The following is a 19,276-nucleotide window of genomic DNA, read 5'->3' on the forward strand; positions in this document are numbered from 1 at the left end:
GTTTTGTTACAGACTATTGAGCCTGATGTTACAGATTATTGAGCCTGATCCTTCCTTTCTCTGGTCCCCACCCCATGGGACTGGCTGAACAACATACCTTCCAGGGCAGGCTTCATAGGGGACACTGTCTCTTAGAGTTCCCTGAATTCAAGAGGCAGTTAGTTCCCTCTGTGACCACAGAGGAAATCGAGAGACTGGGGTTTACCATCTGGATGTGTTCCTTAAAGAAGGAGATATATTTTCCCGTGTTTTTCAGTGGGGGTCCCTAAGAGTCTCTTTCCTAATTTCTGGTGGTACTTCCAGTCCTGGGTCAGTAGGTAATGCTTTATCCTAACCCGAGTTCCTCAGACTGGGCTAGTCACCGCATTTGCCCCTTCCTGTTTTATTACTTCCTAATTAAGGACGGGGCCCAAGGGGGACTGGAGAGTGTGGCTGCGCCTCTCCGTCCATGCTTTCCTGACCTTGCCCTCTGACTTCCTTCCCTTCCTCTCTCTTCTCTGCCCCTTTCCACCCCTTAGTTTACCCTCGGTGGATTTGAGCATCTTCAGGCTCTCAAAGTACAGAAGCGGGCAGAACTGGGCCTGCCGCCCCTGGCTGAGGACAGCATCCAGGTGGTGAAGAGCATGCGCGCCGCCTCCCCGCCCTCTTATACGCTCGACCTGGGCGAGTCTCAGCTGGCACCACCGCCCTCCAAGTTGCGAGGCCGCCGTGGTTCTCGAAGGGTATGGACTAAAGCAGACAGCGGTGTTGTGACACTATGTGTCCAAAAATGAAGATTCTAAGCTACTCTGGATGTGCTAGGAAAGGACAGTGAATGGCCCGGCTCATTCTGCCCCTGGTTGGCCCTATGATCAACCTGAAACCCGGGGGTCTATGCTTTGGCCTCTCACCCCCAGCCCCGACAGACCTGTCATGAAGCAGCATTGTGATATCTAGCTACAGGGTCATTGGCCTGGGTCTCAGGGCCTGAAGTCCCTTATTATCCTGTACAAGAGTTAGGTTAGGGAATGATCTTGGGGTAGGGACCCGGGGCACTGGAACAGGGTTCCCAGGAAATCTGTGTGCCTGGGGGTGAGGCACTTAAGCATTTTCTCAGCAGCAAGAAGGTTGACTCTGAGTCAGTCATGCTCTTGTCTGGCTCTGGAACGAGCAGCTCACATTTGGGAGATGACAGGTTAAGGTCTAGGTGTATTTCGCATCTCTGGAAAGGTCAAAATGACAAGTGGCACTGAGACCCCTGACCATACTCCCATGAACTAACCTGCCTGGTCTCACCCACTGCGGGCGTCAGGGCCAGACAGTCATCCTCACTGATCTAGCTGACATTGTCTTCAGTGAGTTTTTTTTTTTAACCTTTATTTTTCATTTTATAAAGTAATGCTTACTCATTATAGAAAATTTGGGACAAATATAAAATGAGAAGGAAGAAAAATATCACCCACAATCTTAACAACCAGAGGCAGTGACTGTTAACTTTTTGGCCTATTTCTGTCCAATCTTTCTCTTTCTGTGACAAGATTTAAAATTCCACACTTGCTTCCCTCTGCGTGGAAGCAAGCTTCTGTCCTCCTCTTCCTCACCAGCCAGCTGGTGTGTGCTCACAGAAGGCAGAGTAATTGAATGTTCACCTAAGCAGAGCATAATTAGGAAGGAAAGCACTGGTTTAAAAAGAAAAAAAAAAGGCACCAGTTCATGTATGCTCTGTTCCCTGTCTGTTGGCATGGTTGTCTGAGAGCTGCTTGTCCTGGGATTGGGCCTGTTGGGGACAGGAGGGTTGAGGTGGGAAGGGGATATTCTCACAAAAGCTGAGTTCTTAGTCCATGTTCCCTGAGGTCTGACAGGCTGTGGGAAGGGGTGGCCTCAGATGAGGGTGCCCAGGGTGAGATCAATGCATCCCTTCCTCCCCCACCCCCAGCAACTCCTCACGAAGCAGGACAGCCTGGACATTTACAATGAAAGAGACCTCTTTAAGACTGAGGAGCCAGCTGCAGAGGAGGAAGAGGAGTCTGCTGGCGATGGAGAGCGGACCTTGGATGGAGAGTTAGACCTGCTAGAGCAGGACCCTCTGGTGCCTCCTCCCCCCTCGCAGGCACCCCTCTCTGCTGAGCGGGTGGCTTTTCCCAAGGGCCTACCCTGGGCCCCAAAGGTCAGGTATGTTTGATAGAATCAGGGGCCCCAGCTCCAGGGTGGAGTGGTCCATGTATTCACAACACACTGGTCTGGGAGTCGGAACTCCTAGGTTTGGAGTTCTCTCTGTTGGCTGCGCCCTCCCCTGCACTGCTCCAATCTTCCAGTTGGAGGGGTCGGAGCCCAGAAAGGTTCTCTCAAGGTTTGCTTTCTTTCCCTTCTTTGGGGCTCATCTCTCCACCATCCTCTCAGACAGAAGGATATTGAGCACTTCTTGGAGCTAAGCAGGAACAAGTTCATCGGATTCACTCTGGGACAGTAAGTGACTGAATGGTCAGCATGGCTATAGAGTGGTTCTTATGGGGCCAGAAGCATGGTGGCTTGGAAGGAGAGATTTTTCCCATTAGCCATGTTGCAACCTAGAGCTACTAGGCCATCCGGCAACTCCCAGTAACTACTCTGGGTTATTTCCATGGAATTCTTCCTTCCGTTTTCCTAGAAGAAGTTTTATGTTCCTAGCCAATATAGGACCTCGAACAACAAGTCATATCCCTCTTGGGCTTCAATTTCCTCCTGAGAGTGTTGGATTAAATGGGGTTCTTCCTTCCCTCAGAGGCCAGAATTCTATGAAGAAGGGACATGGTCAGAATAGATCCAATCTTCCACCATCACCCCACCCTCATGAATCCTTCCCACTGACCTCTCCAAAACCTGAGAAGGCTTTGTTACTGGTGTTTTACTGTCAAAAGTGCCATTGGGCTTCATGCCCTCTTAAATAGGAACCTACTATTCCCAAACAAAGTAATTCCTCAAAGACTACACAAAAATCCTAATTTGGGGGAACATTTCCATGTACCATTCTTTCTGTGTCCTAAAGCAATGATGGGGGATCCGGAATCTTGCAAAGAAAAATCTAGGGTGCCCGGTGTTGAAAGTGGCGTGGTCTCTGTGACTCCAGGGGGTATCAGTAGTTCTCTGTACTTCTGAAGCTTATAAGCTGGTGTATCTTGCATTTCACAGGGACACGGACACCTTGGTTGGATTACCCAGGCCCATCCATGAGAGTGTGAAGACCCTAAAGCAGGTGACAGGGGTGGGCACTCAGTCTTCAGGGGTAGAGAGCCATAAAGGCAAGTTGGGTTAGTGGGGTCCTGGTACTGGGTGGGGCTCTTCTACCAGATGCATTCTGAATCTATTATTCTACATTTTCCTGAAAGCACTATGGCCAAAGAGGAAGAAATTGGATCTCTCCCAACTTAACCAGTTTCCTACATTCAGATAGATGAAAAGGTTCTTCTTTCTTCCTCTCATTCCTTTTCTCTCCTCCCACTTTTCTCTCTCTCTTTCCCCATTCCTCACTTCCTTTCCTCTCACTTCTCTCTCCTTGTAGGGCCACTAACCTCCAAAGGCCCAGGACTGAGTTGCAGGCTACTTCAGCATCTAAAGTGTATGTGAGACACAAAGACCAAGAGTAGCCATCTCTTGCACAAACCTTGACTCCTCCCTACCCCATCAGCATCACTCTATACACACACACACATGCAGCAGAACCCACAGGTCAGCAGTCCAGGGGCAAGGGCCTGTCCCTGGCTTCCCCTTGCATTTGGGTTGAAGGTCAGTGCTGGTCTTTGACATATTAGAAACATGGAACAAACAGAAACAGTGTATATGGAACACTGTGCTCAGTGTTAATGATGCAAAGGTGAATGTGACTCCGGCCTGCAGAGAGTTCATGGCCAATTTGGGATGATAGACCCATAAACACGAAGTTTCCTTGAGTCATTGAGGCAGTTAAGCAAAAGGCTGGTTCCCATGTGACCGAGGCCTTCAGCCCCTGTTGATGTCTTATCTTCCCCAGCACAAATACATCTCCATTGCAGATGTTCAGATCAAGAATGAGGAGGAGCTGGAGAAGTGCCCCATGTCATTGGTGAGTCAGAGGGTCCTGCACAGGAAGAGGACAGGGGGGAGTCTGTCTACCATGCTGTCACAGAGCACGTGTGCCTGTTAGAACCTCTGACTGTGTGCCGGGCAAGGCATGGTCCCTAATTTCAAGACCTGTTAAAGCAAGAGAAAAAAGATAAATAATTAAGCAAACAAGACTATCATAGAGTAAGCGATAGAATGAAAAAAATTTAGATAGAATTATATGATAGACACATAGTAGATTACTTTAGATTGGGCACTGAAGTAGGTAGACCTCTGGAAAGGTGACAGTTAAGCCAGGATATGAGGTACAAGAAGGAGCTGCCATAGGAACATCAGGGGGAAGAGCATTTCAAGCAGAGGGAGCAGCCTTAACAAGGTGAGAGCCAGCTCAGAGTATTAGAGATAGTGCACAAAGCCAACTGGAACACAGAGCCTCCTCTGTGGAGGGTTTGTGGGAGATGGAATCAGAGAGGTGGTCTGGACCTACTGTATGCGGGGCCTATGAGCCAAGACAGGGAGCCTAAAGTTGATTCACAGCACAAAGGGAAGTCGAGATTTTAAATAGGGGAGTGACATCATCTGATTTATCTTTTTTTTTTTTTTTTTTTTTTGTATTTTTCTGAAGTTGGAAACAGGGAGGCAGTCAGACAGACTCCCGCATGTGCCCAACTGGGATCTACCCGCATGCCCACCAGGAGGTGATGCTCTGCCCATCTGGGGCATCACTCTATTGCAACCAGAGCCATTCTAGCGCCTGAGGCAGAGGCCATAGAGCCATCCTCAGCACCTGGGCCAACTTTGCTCCAATGGAGCCTTGGCTGCAGGAGGGGAAGAGAGAGACAGAGAGGAAGGAGAGGGGGAGGGGTGGAGAAGCAGATGGGTGCTTCTCCTGTGTTCCCTGGCCGGGAATCGAACCTGGGACTCCTGCACGCCAGGCCGACACTCTACCACTGAGCCAACCAGCCAAGGCTGATTTATCTTTTTAAAAAACATTGGCTGCTGTGCACGGATTGGACCAGGAAAGGGTGGAAGCGGGGACCAATTAGAAAGCTGCTACAATCAATAGCCAAGATGAGAGATGATGGTGACTTGTACTGGGGGAGCAGTTGCGGAGCTGGGGAGGAGAGGATGGATTTGGGTTGTGTTTGGGAAATGCAGCTGACAAGAGTTGCCATTCAGTTGGGTGTGGCTAGAGAGGCAAAAAGAGGAATCAAGAATAAGTACCATTTGCCAAGATGGGAGTTCTGTTTTATCAAGAGTTCTATTTTGGTCATAGTAAGTTTTAAATATCCATGGGACACCCATGAGGAGCAGCCAGGCAATTAGCTCTGTGGGTCTGGAGTTCTAGAGAGAGGGCTGGCCTAGAGCAATGAGTTTGGGAGCTGTTGACCTATGTACAGTGTTGAAGGCCATAGATCTGGCTGAGCTAACCCAGGAGGCATTAGAGATGGACAAGAGGACTGAACTCAGGTCAAAGCACCAGTATGTTGAGTCAGGAAAGCAGCCAGCAAAGAAGAGCCAGAAAACCACTCAGGGAGGTGGGAGGAAACCCAGGATATTGTGACACCAGAAAAGTTAAGACAAGAAAGTCTTTCAGGAAGAAGGGAGTGATCATCTGTGTCAAATGCTGCTGATAAATGGAGCGTGATAAGAGGTGCCTGCTGAATTTGGCAACATGAAGAAGGCTGACAGCCTTGAAAAGAGCACCTCGAGTGAAGCGGCAGGGCCAGAAGCCGAGCTGGTGTGTTGAAAAAGCAGTGTAGGGCTGACCTGTGGTGGCACAGTGGATAAAGCGTCGACCTGGAAATGCTGAGGTCACCGGTTCGAAACCCTGGGCTTGCCTGGTCAAGGCACATATGGGAGTTGATGCTTCCAGCTCCTCCCCCCCTTCTCTCTCTCTGTCTCTCCTCTCTCTCTCTCTCTCTCTCTCTGTCTCTCCCTCTCCTCTCTAAAATGAATAAATAAAAATTTTTTTTTTAAAATTAAAAAAAAAAAAGAAAAAGCAGTGTAGTGGAAGGAGGCAGACAGTCGACACAGGCAACATGGAAGTTTTGTTGAGAGGCAAATGGAAAAGATATGGTAGCTGACAGGATGTGAGCTCAAGGGCAAGTGTTTCATAGCTAGGCAATACTAGAGTATGTATATGTCCTAAAAGAGGATCCAGGAAAGAGGGATATTGTACTTGACACAGGAAAAGAGTGTGAGAGTCTAAGCACAAGTGGAGGGTTGGCCTTTAATAGGAGTACAGGTAGTTGATCCTTCGCGGCAATGAGAAGATGAGGGTGTGCCTGTCTAATTGCTTCCGTTTCCTCCATGAAGTGTGAGGCAGGGTTAGCATTTGTTGAGGGGCTGTGGGCAAGGGGATTGGTTTGAGAAGGGGGAGGAGGTATGAAATTGGCCTTTTGGAGAGCAGGAAGGCAAGCAGGCAGGATTGCCAGGCTCTTGTGAATGCCCACTTAAGACCCTTGCTTATTTAAGCAGCAGTTGAGTTGTGTGGCATGAAAGGGGGCTTAGTTACTCCTCTCTGCCTCAGGTCCTCATGTCAGTGACCCTTGCTCTACAAGAGAGGGATGGTGGGCAAGGAAGGGCTGCATTGGCCAAAGATGACAGTGGCCTGAGTAGCCCCTTGAGCACAGGAGGCCTGTGTCTCCCTACTATGATAAAAAAGCTTAGATGAGGTCATTAAAAGGACAAAGAAAGGCCCTGACCAGTTGGCTCAATGGTAGAGCATCAACCTGGCATGTGGAAGTCCTGGGTTCAATTTCTGGTCAGGGCACACAGGAGATGTGCCCATCTGCTTCTCCCCCTCCCCCACCTATCTGCTTCTCCTCCCCCTCCCCCACCTTCTTCTCCTACAGCCATGGCTTGATTGATTCAAGTGTGTGGGTCCCAGGCACTGAGGATGGCTCCATGGAGCCTTTGCTTCAGGCACTAAAAATAGCTTGGTTTCAAGCTTGGGCCCCAGAGAGGCAGAACATCAGCCCCAGATGGGGATTGCCAGATGGATCCCAGTCAGGGCACATGCGGAATCTGTCTCTCGATCTCCCCTGCTTCCACTTAAATTAATTAATTAATTAAATAAAAATTTGAAACAATAAAAGGACGAAGAAAGTTCTTTATGAGGAGGCTGGTCAGAAAGGAAAAAAGACTGTTGTAGGGGCTAAAGAAAATGATTTTCCAGCGAATACCCCTTCCTGCCTCTCCAGGCCACAGGTTACCCAGCTCCCTTATTAACCCTCTCTTGTTGAGTCGCCTGCATCTCATTCCTGGCTTCTGAGCCTCTCAGCGTTCTCAGCCTCAGCTGACGCCATGGGAAGTGCCTCTGTGTGGGCTCTCTGTTCCCACTGTCCCAGGTATACCTGCAGCCGCAGCTAAGTTCATATGCGGTCAGCAAAGCAGTGGTCTGAGCCATCTCCTAGTTGGCAATTCTGACTCCTGATGTGACTTGGGAAGGAGAATTCTGATTGACTCCGGGTAACGTGGAAACCAGAATTATAGATTGCTAGGGCTGGAAGAGCCCTCCGAGGTCACCCAGACCAGCAGCGCACTGATCTATAGAGAGACTACCCAAGGTCCTATAATGAGACATTAACACAGCTAGGATAGGAACCTACATCTGACTCCCGGTCTGGTGCTCTTTTCATGCCACCCTTCACAACCAAGAAAACATAGCCTTTGGCCACCTAGGCAATGGCCTGGACCAGCTGTGTTTCCTGCCACAGGGGGAAGAGGTGGTACCAGAGACGCCGTGTGAAATCCTCTACCAGGGCATGCTGTACAGCCTCCCCCAGTACATGGTAAGGAGACGGCAGGGCCAGAGCCGCCCTTCTTTGCTCCATGGAAGACACAGCTGAGAGCCCTTCCAAGCTGAGCTGTCCCTCCTGTCAGCTTGTTCCCTGAGCTTGCACCCCTCCAGCGAGGCTTCCTCTAACACAGGGGTCTCAAACTCGTGGGCCGCATGCGGCCCGCCAAACAATTTTGTGCGGCCTGCAGACTAATCCACAAAGTTCAAAATATTTTGGATAAAATTAAGTAAGCCTAGGGGCCTACTTGTATTTTTCATTTCTCTAGCATCTTGCTCTGCGGCCCACATGCTGAGTTGAGTTTGAGACCCCTGCGTCTAACATCAGAATTCTGAGATGTCCTCAGGGCCCTGCAGGAGGGAGGAGGACTTGGTGTACTCCTAGCCCCTCTGAGATCTGCTCTGGTCTGTCTTGTCCTGGATGGCCTCGGGCTGAGAATGGCGAGTGTGCTGGTTCAGGGTGAGAGGAAGGAGGAGGGCGGACGAAGGCAGATGTTGCTTATACCTCCCACTTCATTTCTAGGCGTTGCCCCCTCTCACTTTGCCTTTGCTGCTTCTATTTCCGCTTTGTAAAGAGCAGGCTGCTGAGCCTCACGGCGGGCCTCTCAGACTGGGCACCCGGTTGCCCCTCTGGAGGCCGAGAAGATCTGGGCATTGAGGGAAGGACTTGGAAGAAGGCTTCAAAACACTTCTCATCGGGCCACTGTGGTGTGAAGAACAGCTTTCTTGAATGAGATGGACCGGGATGGATTTCTCATTTTCTACTTTCCAGATTGCTCTGCTTAAGATCCTGCTGGCAGCAGCCCCCACCTCCAAGGCTAAGACAGACTCGATCAATATCCTGGCTGACGTCCTGCCCGAGGAGATGCCGTGAGTACTTCCTCGGGGGCTGCAGCTAGCTGCCTCTGAGCTGTCCTGTCCCGGGGGTCTGTCTAGTCCCCACCCCAGCTTGTTAACATCGGGATTGTCACCAAAGAGATCTCCTTCTCCCCCACAGTCGCCCCTTTCCACTGCAGTGCTCTGTGCTGTGTTCTTCTTAGTGCAGAATTGAGGGTCTGGAGCACGGTCTCAGTGCCAGTGATGGCTGCACAGGTGTGTGGGTGGGCATTGCCAGGGCTGAGCTTGCCTGAGGGGAGCGAGAAACAGAGCAGAGGAGCTTGTCCCCAGACAGGCTTGTAAGTGGGAACTCTGGGGGTCCCTAGCACAGAAGTGCAGGCTTCCCAAGTCCCGGCTCTCTTGTGTATATTGTATCCGACCCCCGAATGCCTGGGTCTACGTTAGAGCTCTCTCATGCCCCCATCTGTACTGACCCCTGCTGTCCTCATTGTAGCATCACTGTTCTCCAGAGCATGAAGTTGGGCATCGATGTGAACAGGCACAAGGAGATCATTGTAAAGAGCATCTCTGCCCTGCTTCTGCTCCTCCTCAAACACTTCAAGCTGAACCACATCTACCAGGTGAGCGGCTAGGAGGGCTGCCCCGCAGTCCCTGGTGTTCTCCCGGGCTCCTCAGAGAGGGACTCCAGGGTCCTGGGAGGCCAGCTGAGCACCTTTCAGCCTTTCCTTTCTCTCACTCAGGGACTCCAGATAGCTGCTGCACAAGCTTGGGGTGGGGGCATGGTGCGGGATGTGGGGAACTGTCCTAGAAAGGTGTAGATGTCTGTGGGTAATGTGGGTAGTGGGTGGGAACCTCTAGCTTCTTGGGAATATGCCCAGCCAGTCTTGAAACAACTGAGGACAGGAGTCAAGCATTCTGCAGAAATGGGGGGGGGGGTAGCACATTAAGCATAGTTTTCTATATGTGAAGCACTTTTTCAACATTGGAGATATATTGTGAATAAGGCACAGTTTTGGTTCCTAAGGGCTTAGAGGTCTTGTGAGGGATGCAGATACATAAAGATCCAATTGCAGAGTGGTAAGTACTGGCATACAGGTAAGCACTGGCTGGCATGGAAATGCCTAATCCGGCCCGAGGTAGAGAAGTAGCTTCTAACCTGAGTCCTAGAGAGATGGTAGCAACGATGGGGGAGTTGTCAGGGAAAGAGGACAGGAAGCAATTCAAGCAGAAAAGCTAATTTGTGAAAGGCCAGAAGGGAGAGAGCAGAGTCACTTTGGAAACTGATTGCATGTTGCTCGAGTTGTGCCTGGGGTCAGGGAAGATGAGGAGGCTGGAGGGGACCACAGGGGACAGATCCTAATACATATGATAGCACACAGTTACTGAGTGCCTGTAATGTGGCTGGCACTTGGTTAAGCTTGTGTGAGATCTCATTGAATTTTCTCAGCCCTGTGAGGTAGGTCTTGTTTTATCCCTGGTTTATAGATGAGAAAACCAAAGCTAAGAAAGGTTAACCTGCTCCTCCATGAAGGCATTGTGTGCCACATTGAAGAGTTTGGACTTGGTGCTGTAGGCATTGCCAAAGTATAGGGGAAGACGGGAGCAGTGAATGGATGGTGAGCCCATGGAGAGGAGAGGAGGCTTCTCACTCTTGCACAGAGGCTCTGCCCTATTTCCTCCTATGGAGTTAAAACCCAGCTTGCTGGTGGGAGAGCAGGTCCTCAGAGGGCACAGAGGCCCCTGCAGGGTCTGTGTCCATGGCAGGTTTGACTCTCCGGCCAGGGTGTTTCTCCGCGTTAGTACATCCCGAGACATCTTTGGGTGTGTGAGGGTGGCCTGGGTGCTCGCACTCCTGCTAATGTTTGCTGAGCCACAGCAGGCGGGGAGGAGTTGGGGTGGAGGGAGGCAGTGTTCCTAGTAGAAAGAACAGAGTACGGTGGACGTGTCTTTCTGGCTGCATCTCTTGTTGGGCAGTGAGTGGATCAACAGCCAGACAGGTGGGTGGCTTGGTGAGCCTTGCCAGCGTGTGCCAGTGAATCCTGACGTGGCTATAGGCACAGCTCAAACTGAGCTCAGCTCTCCCTCGCGTCAGCTACCAGGGAGAAGATATTTGAGCAGAAGAGAGAAATGGCCAGCACCAGCTGACTCCCCACCTCCAACCACACATCCAGCGGCAGAGGGCAGCTTAGCTTTCTGCCATGGCTACTTCTTGGGAATCAGGAAGAACCAGGGAATTTAAAACAGCACAATGTTCTGACTTTCAACCCAGTTTCTGCACTTTCCCAGTAGCCTAGGTTCTGGATTTGTAGAAAATTGTGTCTGATGCCCCTCATTGTATCAAGGACAAAATCTAGGTGACCTAACTTCATGACACTCACTGCCTCCACTAGTTCTTCCTGGACACAAACCCCATCCAGATTCAAAAGAGCAAACGGAGCCCCTGAGCTAACCAGCTCATCAGAGAGATCTTGGACGTATTCTCAGTGTAGTATCTGTTGACTGAAGGGCTCTTGATGATTCACTCTATTAAAATACTGATATTCTAAGTCCAGGGCCGCCATACAGACTGGCACTGGAGCCCACATTCCAGCGGTTCATTTGGTTACTGTGTGTCATCTCCATCCTGACTGAGTAATGCCGGCAGTTGCTGGGAGTAAACTGCACCTGTCCCTGCTGTATCAATCACAGTTGAGACACTATGAGCCAGAGGTTTGGTACGGAACACAACTCCCTCAGGGAGCCTTCCTTTCCTGTTGAGCTAAAGAGCAAATCTCACAGCAGTCCTATTTATCTGTAATGGGACTTTCTTTCTGGCTTCTTTTGTTTTGTGCTTTTGGTGAGGAGTTTGCAACATACACACACTGCAGCTCGTCCCCCTCCGCGCAGGGTGAGCTAGCTGGAGATGGCTCTCCCCTCCGCAGGCAGGAAGACTAAGGACACAAGTGGACAGTGGATGTCAGATTTATCCTCGCCTCTCTTTTTATTTTTTATTTTTTTTATTTTATTTATTTTATTTTTTATACTTGCCTCTCTTTTTAATATAGACCTATCCTCCCCCAAATAAACAGCCCTTTCCACTTTGATCTTTTAATTCAGTTTGAATATGTATCACAACATTTGGTGTTTGCCAACTGCATTCCATTGATCCTGAAATTCTTCAATCAAAATATTTTGTCGTACATCACTGCTAAAAACAGGTATGGACTCTGGACAGTTTTACTTCAAAGGGCTAGTTGGGGATGATTAAGAAAATTGTCTCTCTGGCCCTGGCCGGTTGGCTCAGTGGTAGAGTGTCGGCCTGGCGTGCAGGAGTCCCGGGTTCGATTCCCGGCCGGGGCACAGGAGAAGCGCCCATCTGCTTCTCCACCCCTCCCCCTCTTCTTCCTCTCTGTGTCTCTCTTCCCCTCCCACCGCCGGGGCTCCATTGGAGCAAGGTTGGCCTGGGCGCTGAGAATGGCTCCATGGCCTCTGCCTCAGGTGCTAGAATGGCTCTGGTTGCAGCAGAGCAACGCCCCAGATGGGCAGAGCATCGCCCCCTGGTGGGCATGCTGGGTGGATCCTGGTCAGGCACATGCAGGAGTCTGTCTGACTGCCTCCCCGTTTCCAGCTTCGGAAAAATACCAAAAATAAAAATAAAAAAATTGTCTCTGAGCCTGCCAGTTATCGTGTCTCAAGGCCCTTCTATCTTAGAGCTGTTACTATTAAATTTAATTTCCTTGAAGTTTTAACTGATGGAGTGTATGATGTGGCCTCGTCACAACAATATTTCTATTTTTAAAGTTTTAAAAACTGAAAAATGTCATGATTCAAAGTAATGAAACGAAAACGATGAAATTTGAGCCCTACAGCAGAAGGACCCAAAAGGTGTTTCTTGTGAAACAGCCCAAAGGCCAGCACTGACCTTAGTATAAATCATAAGTTGGATCAGTTATACTACTTTGTAAGCAATAAAGTGTTATGTGGAATTTGTAACTAAGGGTTAATAATAGACACTTAGATCAATCTGTAGTTTTAGAAATTACAGTATTTTTAGTCTTCGAAGTAGTGTTAAGAGATATTACAAGTTTTATTGCTCATTTTGCCAATCAGGAGACAAACTCGGGTTAATTGACCTGCTCAAGATTAAAATGCTTGTGAGACCCCTTAAGTAAGCAGCAAAGGCAGCATCAAAACAAATTGCTTTCTGGTCACAAATGCTGTAAATACAGATTGCTTTCCTCTTCTCTAGCCAAGCAGGGGCTTGGAGGCTGGGGTGTTACAGAGAAGTTCCTTAGTTTGCTCCTTCCATGAGAACTGGAAGCATGGTGATCAGTAGAGTCTACCAGAAGTGCTTTAATAGAGGTGAAGTCCCTAAAATAGAGGTGAGAAGGCTATTCATTGGTGTGACTAGAGAGGGGCTGGGAGAAGTCCCCTCACTGGTCTGTCAATACTGCCTGAAATTCCTTCACGGAGAGGCACTTACTTCATGTTGTTTAAAATTCTCTCTCTCTCTCTCTCTAAACCTGAAGTCATGAGGCCTGGATTTCTGACCTGGATCTGCCATTTGCTAGCTATGTAATCTCCAATAAGACACTTTGTTTTTCTGAGCCACAGTATTTTCATCTTTAAAATGAAAATAGTACCTCCTCTGCCTGTATCATAGACCTTTTATAAGCATTAGTTAAGATAAACATATGAGAGTGATTTAAATACTTCTCCCGTTTGAAGGTAGCACTGCAGAATGCAGGGTTGTTCTGTTGTTGTTGTTGTTTTGCCTAACTACAGGAGACTTGTGCACTTGCCCCCTTAAAAATGACACTAAGACACGCTACTTGGGTCACCAGGGGAAATGAAAGTGTAGGTTAGATTAGGTAAGGGCCGCTGCTGCAGCAAGGCACCTGTGCATATCAGTCAATCCTCTTAGTCATAAGTAACTCAAACCAGCTGGACCTGACTCATGCATAATGGATAACTTATCAGAAGGAAATGGGAGGTCTATCATCTTGAGGAACCAGGGAAGGGCATGCAGCTCTGGGCCTCAGAGTTGGTCTGTAGTGTAGGAAGCCCAGAAAGTCCTCCATTTCTATCTATAGACACCAAGTCTCTAACCTCCCCTCTAGTGTCCTCTCTCACCTGCAAATAGCAGTGTCTGCTTACTGGGTCACTCAGTGAAATATGCCCACATGTGTGAGCTAAACGTCCTGCCCCATGCTACTCAGAGACTGAACTGGCTCTCAATCCTTGTTTCACATTCCCAGGGTTAGATGTCTACCTCTGGATCAATCACTTGTTTCTGGAGAAGTGGGGTTCACAAACTAAATACACTTTGGGGCCTGGAAAGGGGGGGTGTCAAACAATCCGATATGTGTCTGTCACAACGGTTTAGGGTTGTAAGAGTGGTAGAGCCAGACCACACCATTTGCTGAGAGGTTGGCCTGGATGAGATGGTCCACCTATAGTGTATTTCACTGGTGCATGGTCCCTGAGAAACTTGGAGCTCCCACGGTTCTTTTTTACACAGCTTCCTCGTGGCTCTTACAATCTAGATATTCTAGAAACTTGAAACTTTATGCCCCCTTAGGCTAGAATTCAGTTCACTGAGATTGGAACGAATCCACTGTTGATTTCCCGCCCCCATTTCCTGGTTGCCAGCACCTACTGTGCCATGGGGCTTTGTCAGGGGAAGGTGGGTAGATAAGTGGATACGCCAGCCCAGAATGTTTATCCTAACGGAGCAGCACAGACTGGCAACCCAGGGAGAGTCTAGAGCGAATTAAGATGATGAGCAACATCGTAGGTAGATGCATTGCTCTCTCCTCTCCTCCCTTTGTTCCCTAGGTTATCTTTGTGGGTTTCTTGGACAAAGCTAAACATTTTTAGTTCAATAAACTGTTACCTTTTGCTTGGATAGAAGTTTTGTCTTTCAAAATATAGGCAGGTCCAAGGAACCCCATATTCGTTTTCATAGCCCCTGATTAAAAAATAATTACTGATTTTAGAGAGACAGAGAGGATGGAGGGGGTGGGGAAGCATTTATTTGTTGTACTATTAGCTGTACATTTATTGGTCTTTTTCCTTTTATTATTGATTCAGTTTAAAGAGACAGAGGGAAAAGTGGAGAGAGGGAAACATTTTTTATCTACTTCCAACTGCATTAAGTTAAGGTAGAGTGGTATTTAAAACCTCTAATGTTGGCCTGACCTGTGGTGGCGCAGTGGATCACGTGTCGACCTGGAACGCTGAGGTTGCCGGTTCAAAACCCCGGGCTTGCCTGGTCAAGGCACATATGGGAGTTGATGCTTCCTGCTCCTTCCCCCTTCTTTCTCTCCTCTCTCTCTAAAAGTGAATAAATAAATAAAAATTAAAACCTCTAATGTCTGAACCAGAAGGCACATTAGATCAACTAGTCTCAATTCTGCATTGTACCAATGAAGAGGGGAGAAGAGGAAAGAAAGGACAGTCATTTTGAGTGACTATGTTCCTGTCATCATGTGGTGCCTTATTTCACTTCCCTGAGCCCATCACAGAGCCTCCAGCCCCCCACTGTGGATGTTGGGGGCCGATGCTATTACTGGGACCATTCTTGAGCTACTAGGTTGGCCCTGCTGCAGGGTTACCCACAAAGATAACCCTCTTTCTCAAGCTTCCTTTAGGAGTTGCTTATGTGATCATTTCCTAGAGCTCCTGGCTTTCAGAAGGAGACACAGAAGTCTGCGTTTTGTCCTCACATCCACAATTTGTTAATGGAATAAGTTTGGGCAGCATCTCTGGGAGCAAAACTATTCTCACACACACACACACACAAGCGTATATTTCAATACAGACACACAAACGCACACAAGCTTACATATTCCTTTAAAGAAGGAAAGAGAAAGGTGGCTGTACAGAGGCCCTCTTCCTGCTCTCTTTTGCATCTGCCAGATGGGAGCCAGCCAGAAAGAGCTCTGCTGGTTCCTCTCATGACTGAGGAGAGGAGACTGGAGCTGCAGTTGCCGGGCATCAAAACCCTCAGTTTCAGTTCAGGTAGCTAAGCAATCTGGGAAATAGATGGGGCCCGCTGGAGAGAAATAACCCCTGTCCTTTAGGATGCAGCTGTTTCCTGCCATTGCCATTTACCAAAGCTTGCCCTTATCTCTGCATCTTGCAGCATCTCGGTCCTGGATTACCCTGGCTGTACCATCCAGGATTTGCCGGAACTGACCACAGAGAGTCTGGTAAGCAGATGGGGATTGGGTGGCCTTTGAAATCGCCAGGTGGTAGCGGCTGGCACTTGTTCTTCCATTTCTTCTTCAGCCCTATAATGCCCTGGTTTGGGAGTCTCAGATCCATAAAGGCATGTTGGCAACAGCACAGAAGCAGTAGGGGTTTAGGGCTGCTGACCCAGTTGAGAACAATTTGGAAAAGCTAAGCATAGCATTTTGTAGAGAAGAGAAAAGAGGTCCATGAAAAACAAACACTAGGGAGGATAGGAAATTTAGGAAGATAATAGGCCTGAAATTGAATGTGAACATCTGTGCAGAATGGCAGGAGAATCTCTTCTGGTCTGTCCCAAACAATCATCTGTCTCCACTGTGCTGCAGGCTATTCACTTTTCCTTTTTGTGGTGGGTATGAAACGCAGGAGTCCTGCTTCAGAAAATACCTGGCTGAGGTCTGTCTGAGGCAAAAGTCAATATAGCCACAGAAGGATGACCCAGAAAATTCCGCATGCTGGAAGCGGCTGTAGGCAACTCAGATATGTCCCTCAGAGTTAGTCTTAATGCCATGAAACTGACAGGGACTGCATATCGAAGGTCACGTGTTGCCCCAGCTCATTAGATACACCTCAGTCCGTATCCTCCCCCGCGGCACTGTGATCTAATTGGACGGAATCTCCTTGAAGGAGGAGATAGTATCCTCTCCACTGTGCATCACCAGAGTCTAGCACCACGCTTGGCAGATGGAAGGCGCTCAGTAAATGCTGAGTGAGCAGAAACGGTGGGCCCACATGTGCCACAACACTTTGTGTCCCAACTTTAATACCTGCAGAATATTGCACCAGAAGAATCTATTATGTAAAAATAGAATGATACCTTCTGTGGTACAGGTTTTATAAAGCCATATGATTTTTGGAGGGAACTCCAAAATGTTCTGGAGGGAACATGAGAGCCATTTGGCCGAAGCTCCCATTTCAGAGGTGAGAAACGGCCATGGGATAAAATGGCTTGCCATAGCCTGCACTTCACAGATAACAGACCCTGAATTAGAGAAGGACCCATGTCCTGAGACACTAAGTCTAGCACCTTTTTTAGCACCAGGGCAGAAAATCCCTGTCTTACTTAGATGTGGTCTCAGTAAGCAAGGGGAGCTTCTTAACCCTGCAGAGAAAGGTAGTAAGTTGTCTAACCGGTTTATGATCATGATGTTGTTTAATCTTTAAAACAACTATGAGGCTGGTATTGCTGTTTTATGGATAGAGAAGTTAAGTAACTGTCAAAACTTTCCAGGTGAATGTAAAGAGCCAAAGTGGAGACCTGTATCGCTGCCGCCCAGAGCTGAAGTGAGAAACAGTGGTACACAGATAGCATTAAAAATCTACTATTAGTGGGTATTTCAAAACATAAAGTCACCTATTATGATCTGAATCTATTTCTTGGTATATAATGTGTCCTGTGTATTTCTACAGATTGACCTTTTGGGATTAAGCATTTAAAACTATTGAAATACTGTAATATTTCTGAGAAGACTATTATTATGCAAGAGTGGGTGAAAGCATTATCTACTCTTTAAAAATTCACATTAGGTATTCCTTCTTCTTTCTGTGAAGCAACAGCGGCACCTGGTGGTTTCATTTGGTAACCACAGTTTGTTTTGTTCTGTTTTGCTTATACTTCCCTGAGTCCAATCATGTTGTTCTAGTATCCTCTGTTTAACTTTAAAATGAACATCCTTGCACATGAATCTTTGATCTCATCTCTCGTTATTTCCTTAAGATAGACTCCTAGAAGTGGAATTACTTAGCTAAGGTAGTCTTGATTCATATTTTCTCAGTTTTCCGAATTTGAACTGAGTTCAGCTTTATTAGGAACTCCAGCTATACTTACAATGAACATGAAATAAAGGCAGAGTTAAGGGAACAGTAATTCCTACAGTCTTCCCATTTTGTCAAAGCATTTAGCTCTACAATAGGCCATCCTTGTTCATCTATGGAGCTGTTTCCCCACTCCCCTAGTGAGAGAGGTTTACAAGTGCTGGCTCTCCAAATGTCTTCAATTCACTAAACTAGGAAAAAAAATAAAATAAAATTCCAAACGTAAAGGAAGGATGGTGACTGTATGTATGATCATGTAGGAGTTAGGTATGATCTTTACAAGGAGGTTGCTATAGAACAGGGGTCCCCAAACTACGGCCCGTGGGCCACATGCGGCCCCCTGAGGCTATTTATCCGGCCCCCGCCACACTTCCGGAAGAGGCACCTCTTTCATTGGTGGTCAGTGAGAGGAGCACATTGACCATCTCATTAGCCAAAAGCAGGCCCATAGTTCCCATTGAAGTACTGGTCAGTTTGTTGATTTAAATTTACTTGTTCTTTATTTTAAATATTGTATTTGTTCCCGTTTTGTTTTTTTTACTTTAAAATAAGATATGTGCAGTATGCATAGGGATTTGTTTATAGTTTTTTTTAATAGTCTGGCCCTCCAACGGTCTGAGGGACAGTGAACTGGCCCCCTGTGTAAAAAGTTTGGGGACCCCTGCTATAGAAGATAGTTGATATAGGTAAACATACCTGTATTTGGGGGTCTACACAAAATTATTTACTGAGAGAAAGTTTAAAAACCACTGCTGTAGAGTATGGTGAAATGAGGGTAAGGTTGTCGGTCTGTTTTCTTTGTGGGCCTATTGGCCCTAGTGAGAAGTCATGCAGATTACACTCCCTCTCTTTTACTCTCCTATCTTAGAGATTTGGGCCAAAAAACATGGAAAATTCTGTATAAATCAGTTGTTCACTGCTGTATAGCCAGCCCAAAATTCCAAATGCTTGTTTTTTTCCTACAGAATGTGATTAATAACAGCAGCATTATATATAAAGGGGCCATATTTTGAACAATGTGGATGCGCAAGTAGTCTTACAGATCAAAGATAGAAAAAAGAGACAACATTGTCTTTATGGAGTCACTGAGTATCAGAGTTAGAAGTTTCTTTTTTTTTTTTTTTTTTTACAGTGACAGAGAGAGAGTCAGAGAGAGGGATAGATAGGGATAGACAAACAGGAACAAAGAGAGATGAGAAGCATCAATCATTAGTTTTTCGTTGCGACACCTTAGTTGTTCATTGACTGCTTTCTCATATGTGCCTTGACTGGGGGGCTACAGCAGACCGAGTAACCCCTTGCTCGAGCCAGCGACCTTGGGTCCAAGCTGGTGAGCTTTGCTCAGACCAGATGAGGCAAACTCGGGGTCTTGAACCTGGGTCCTCTGCATCGCAGCCCAACGCTCCATCCACTGCGCCACCACCCGGTCAGGCCTTAGAAGTTTCTTAGTGTCTTGCTCAATCCTGCCTTTTACTGATGAAGAGAGTAGAGTGCTAAAGTAATGTCCAAACTATAGCTATGTAGAACCAAAGC

At 47.7% G+C, this 19,276-nt stretch overlaps 1 protein-coding gene across 1 annotated transcript in view; it reads left to right on the forward strand.

The window, feature by feature from the left end:
• STRIP2 (striatin interacting protein 2) overlaps positions 1-19,276 on the forward strand; it is a 45,437-nt gene that overhangs the window by 16,066 nt on the left and 10,095 nt on the right. Inside the window, exons 9-18 of the mRNA XM_066362654.1 lie at positions 519-722; positions 1,916-2,151; positions 2,380-2,445; positions 3,148-3,211; positions 3,986-4,057; positions 7,779-7,853; positions 8,631-8,728; positions 9,189-9,315; positions 11,792-11,892; positions 15,822-15,888. Coding sequence (XP_066218751.1) covers positions 519-722; positions 1,916-2,151; positions 2,380-2,445; positions 3,148-3,211; positions 3,986-4,057; positions 7,779-7,853; positions 8,631-8,728; positions 9,189-9,315; positions 11,792-11,892; positions 15,822-15,888 — 1,110 coding nt within the window. The remainder of the gene's footprint in view (positions 1-518; positions 723-1,915; positions 2,152-2,379; positions 2,446-3,147; positions 3,212-3,985; positions 4,058-7,778; positions 7,854-8,630; positions 8,729-9,188; positions 9,316-11,791; positions 11,893-15,821; positions 15,889-19,276) is intronic.

Source organism: Saccopteryx leptura, chromosome 2 (assembly GCF_036850995.1).
Source record: "Saccopteryx leptura isolate mSacLep1 chromosome 2, mSacLep1_pri_phased_curated, whole genome shotgun sequence".
In the NCBI taxonomy this organism is placed as follows: Eukaryota; Metazoa; Chordata; class Mammalia; order Chiroptera; family Emballonuridae; genus Saccopteryx; species Saccopteryx leptura.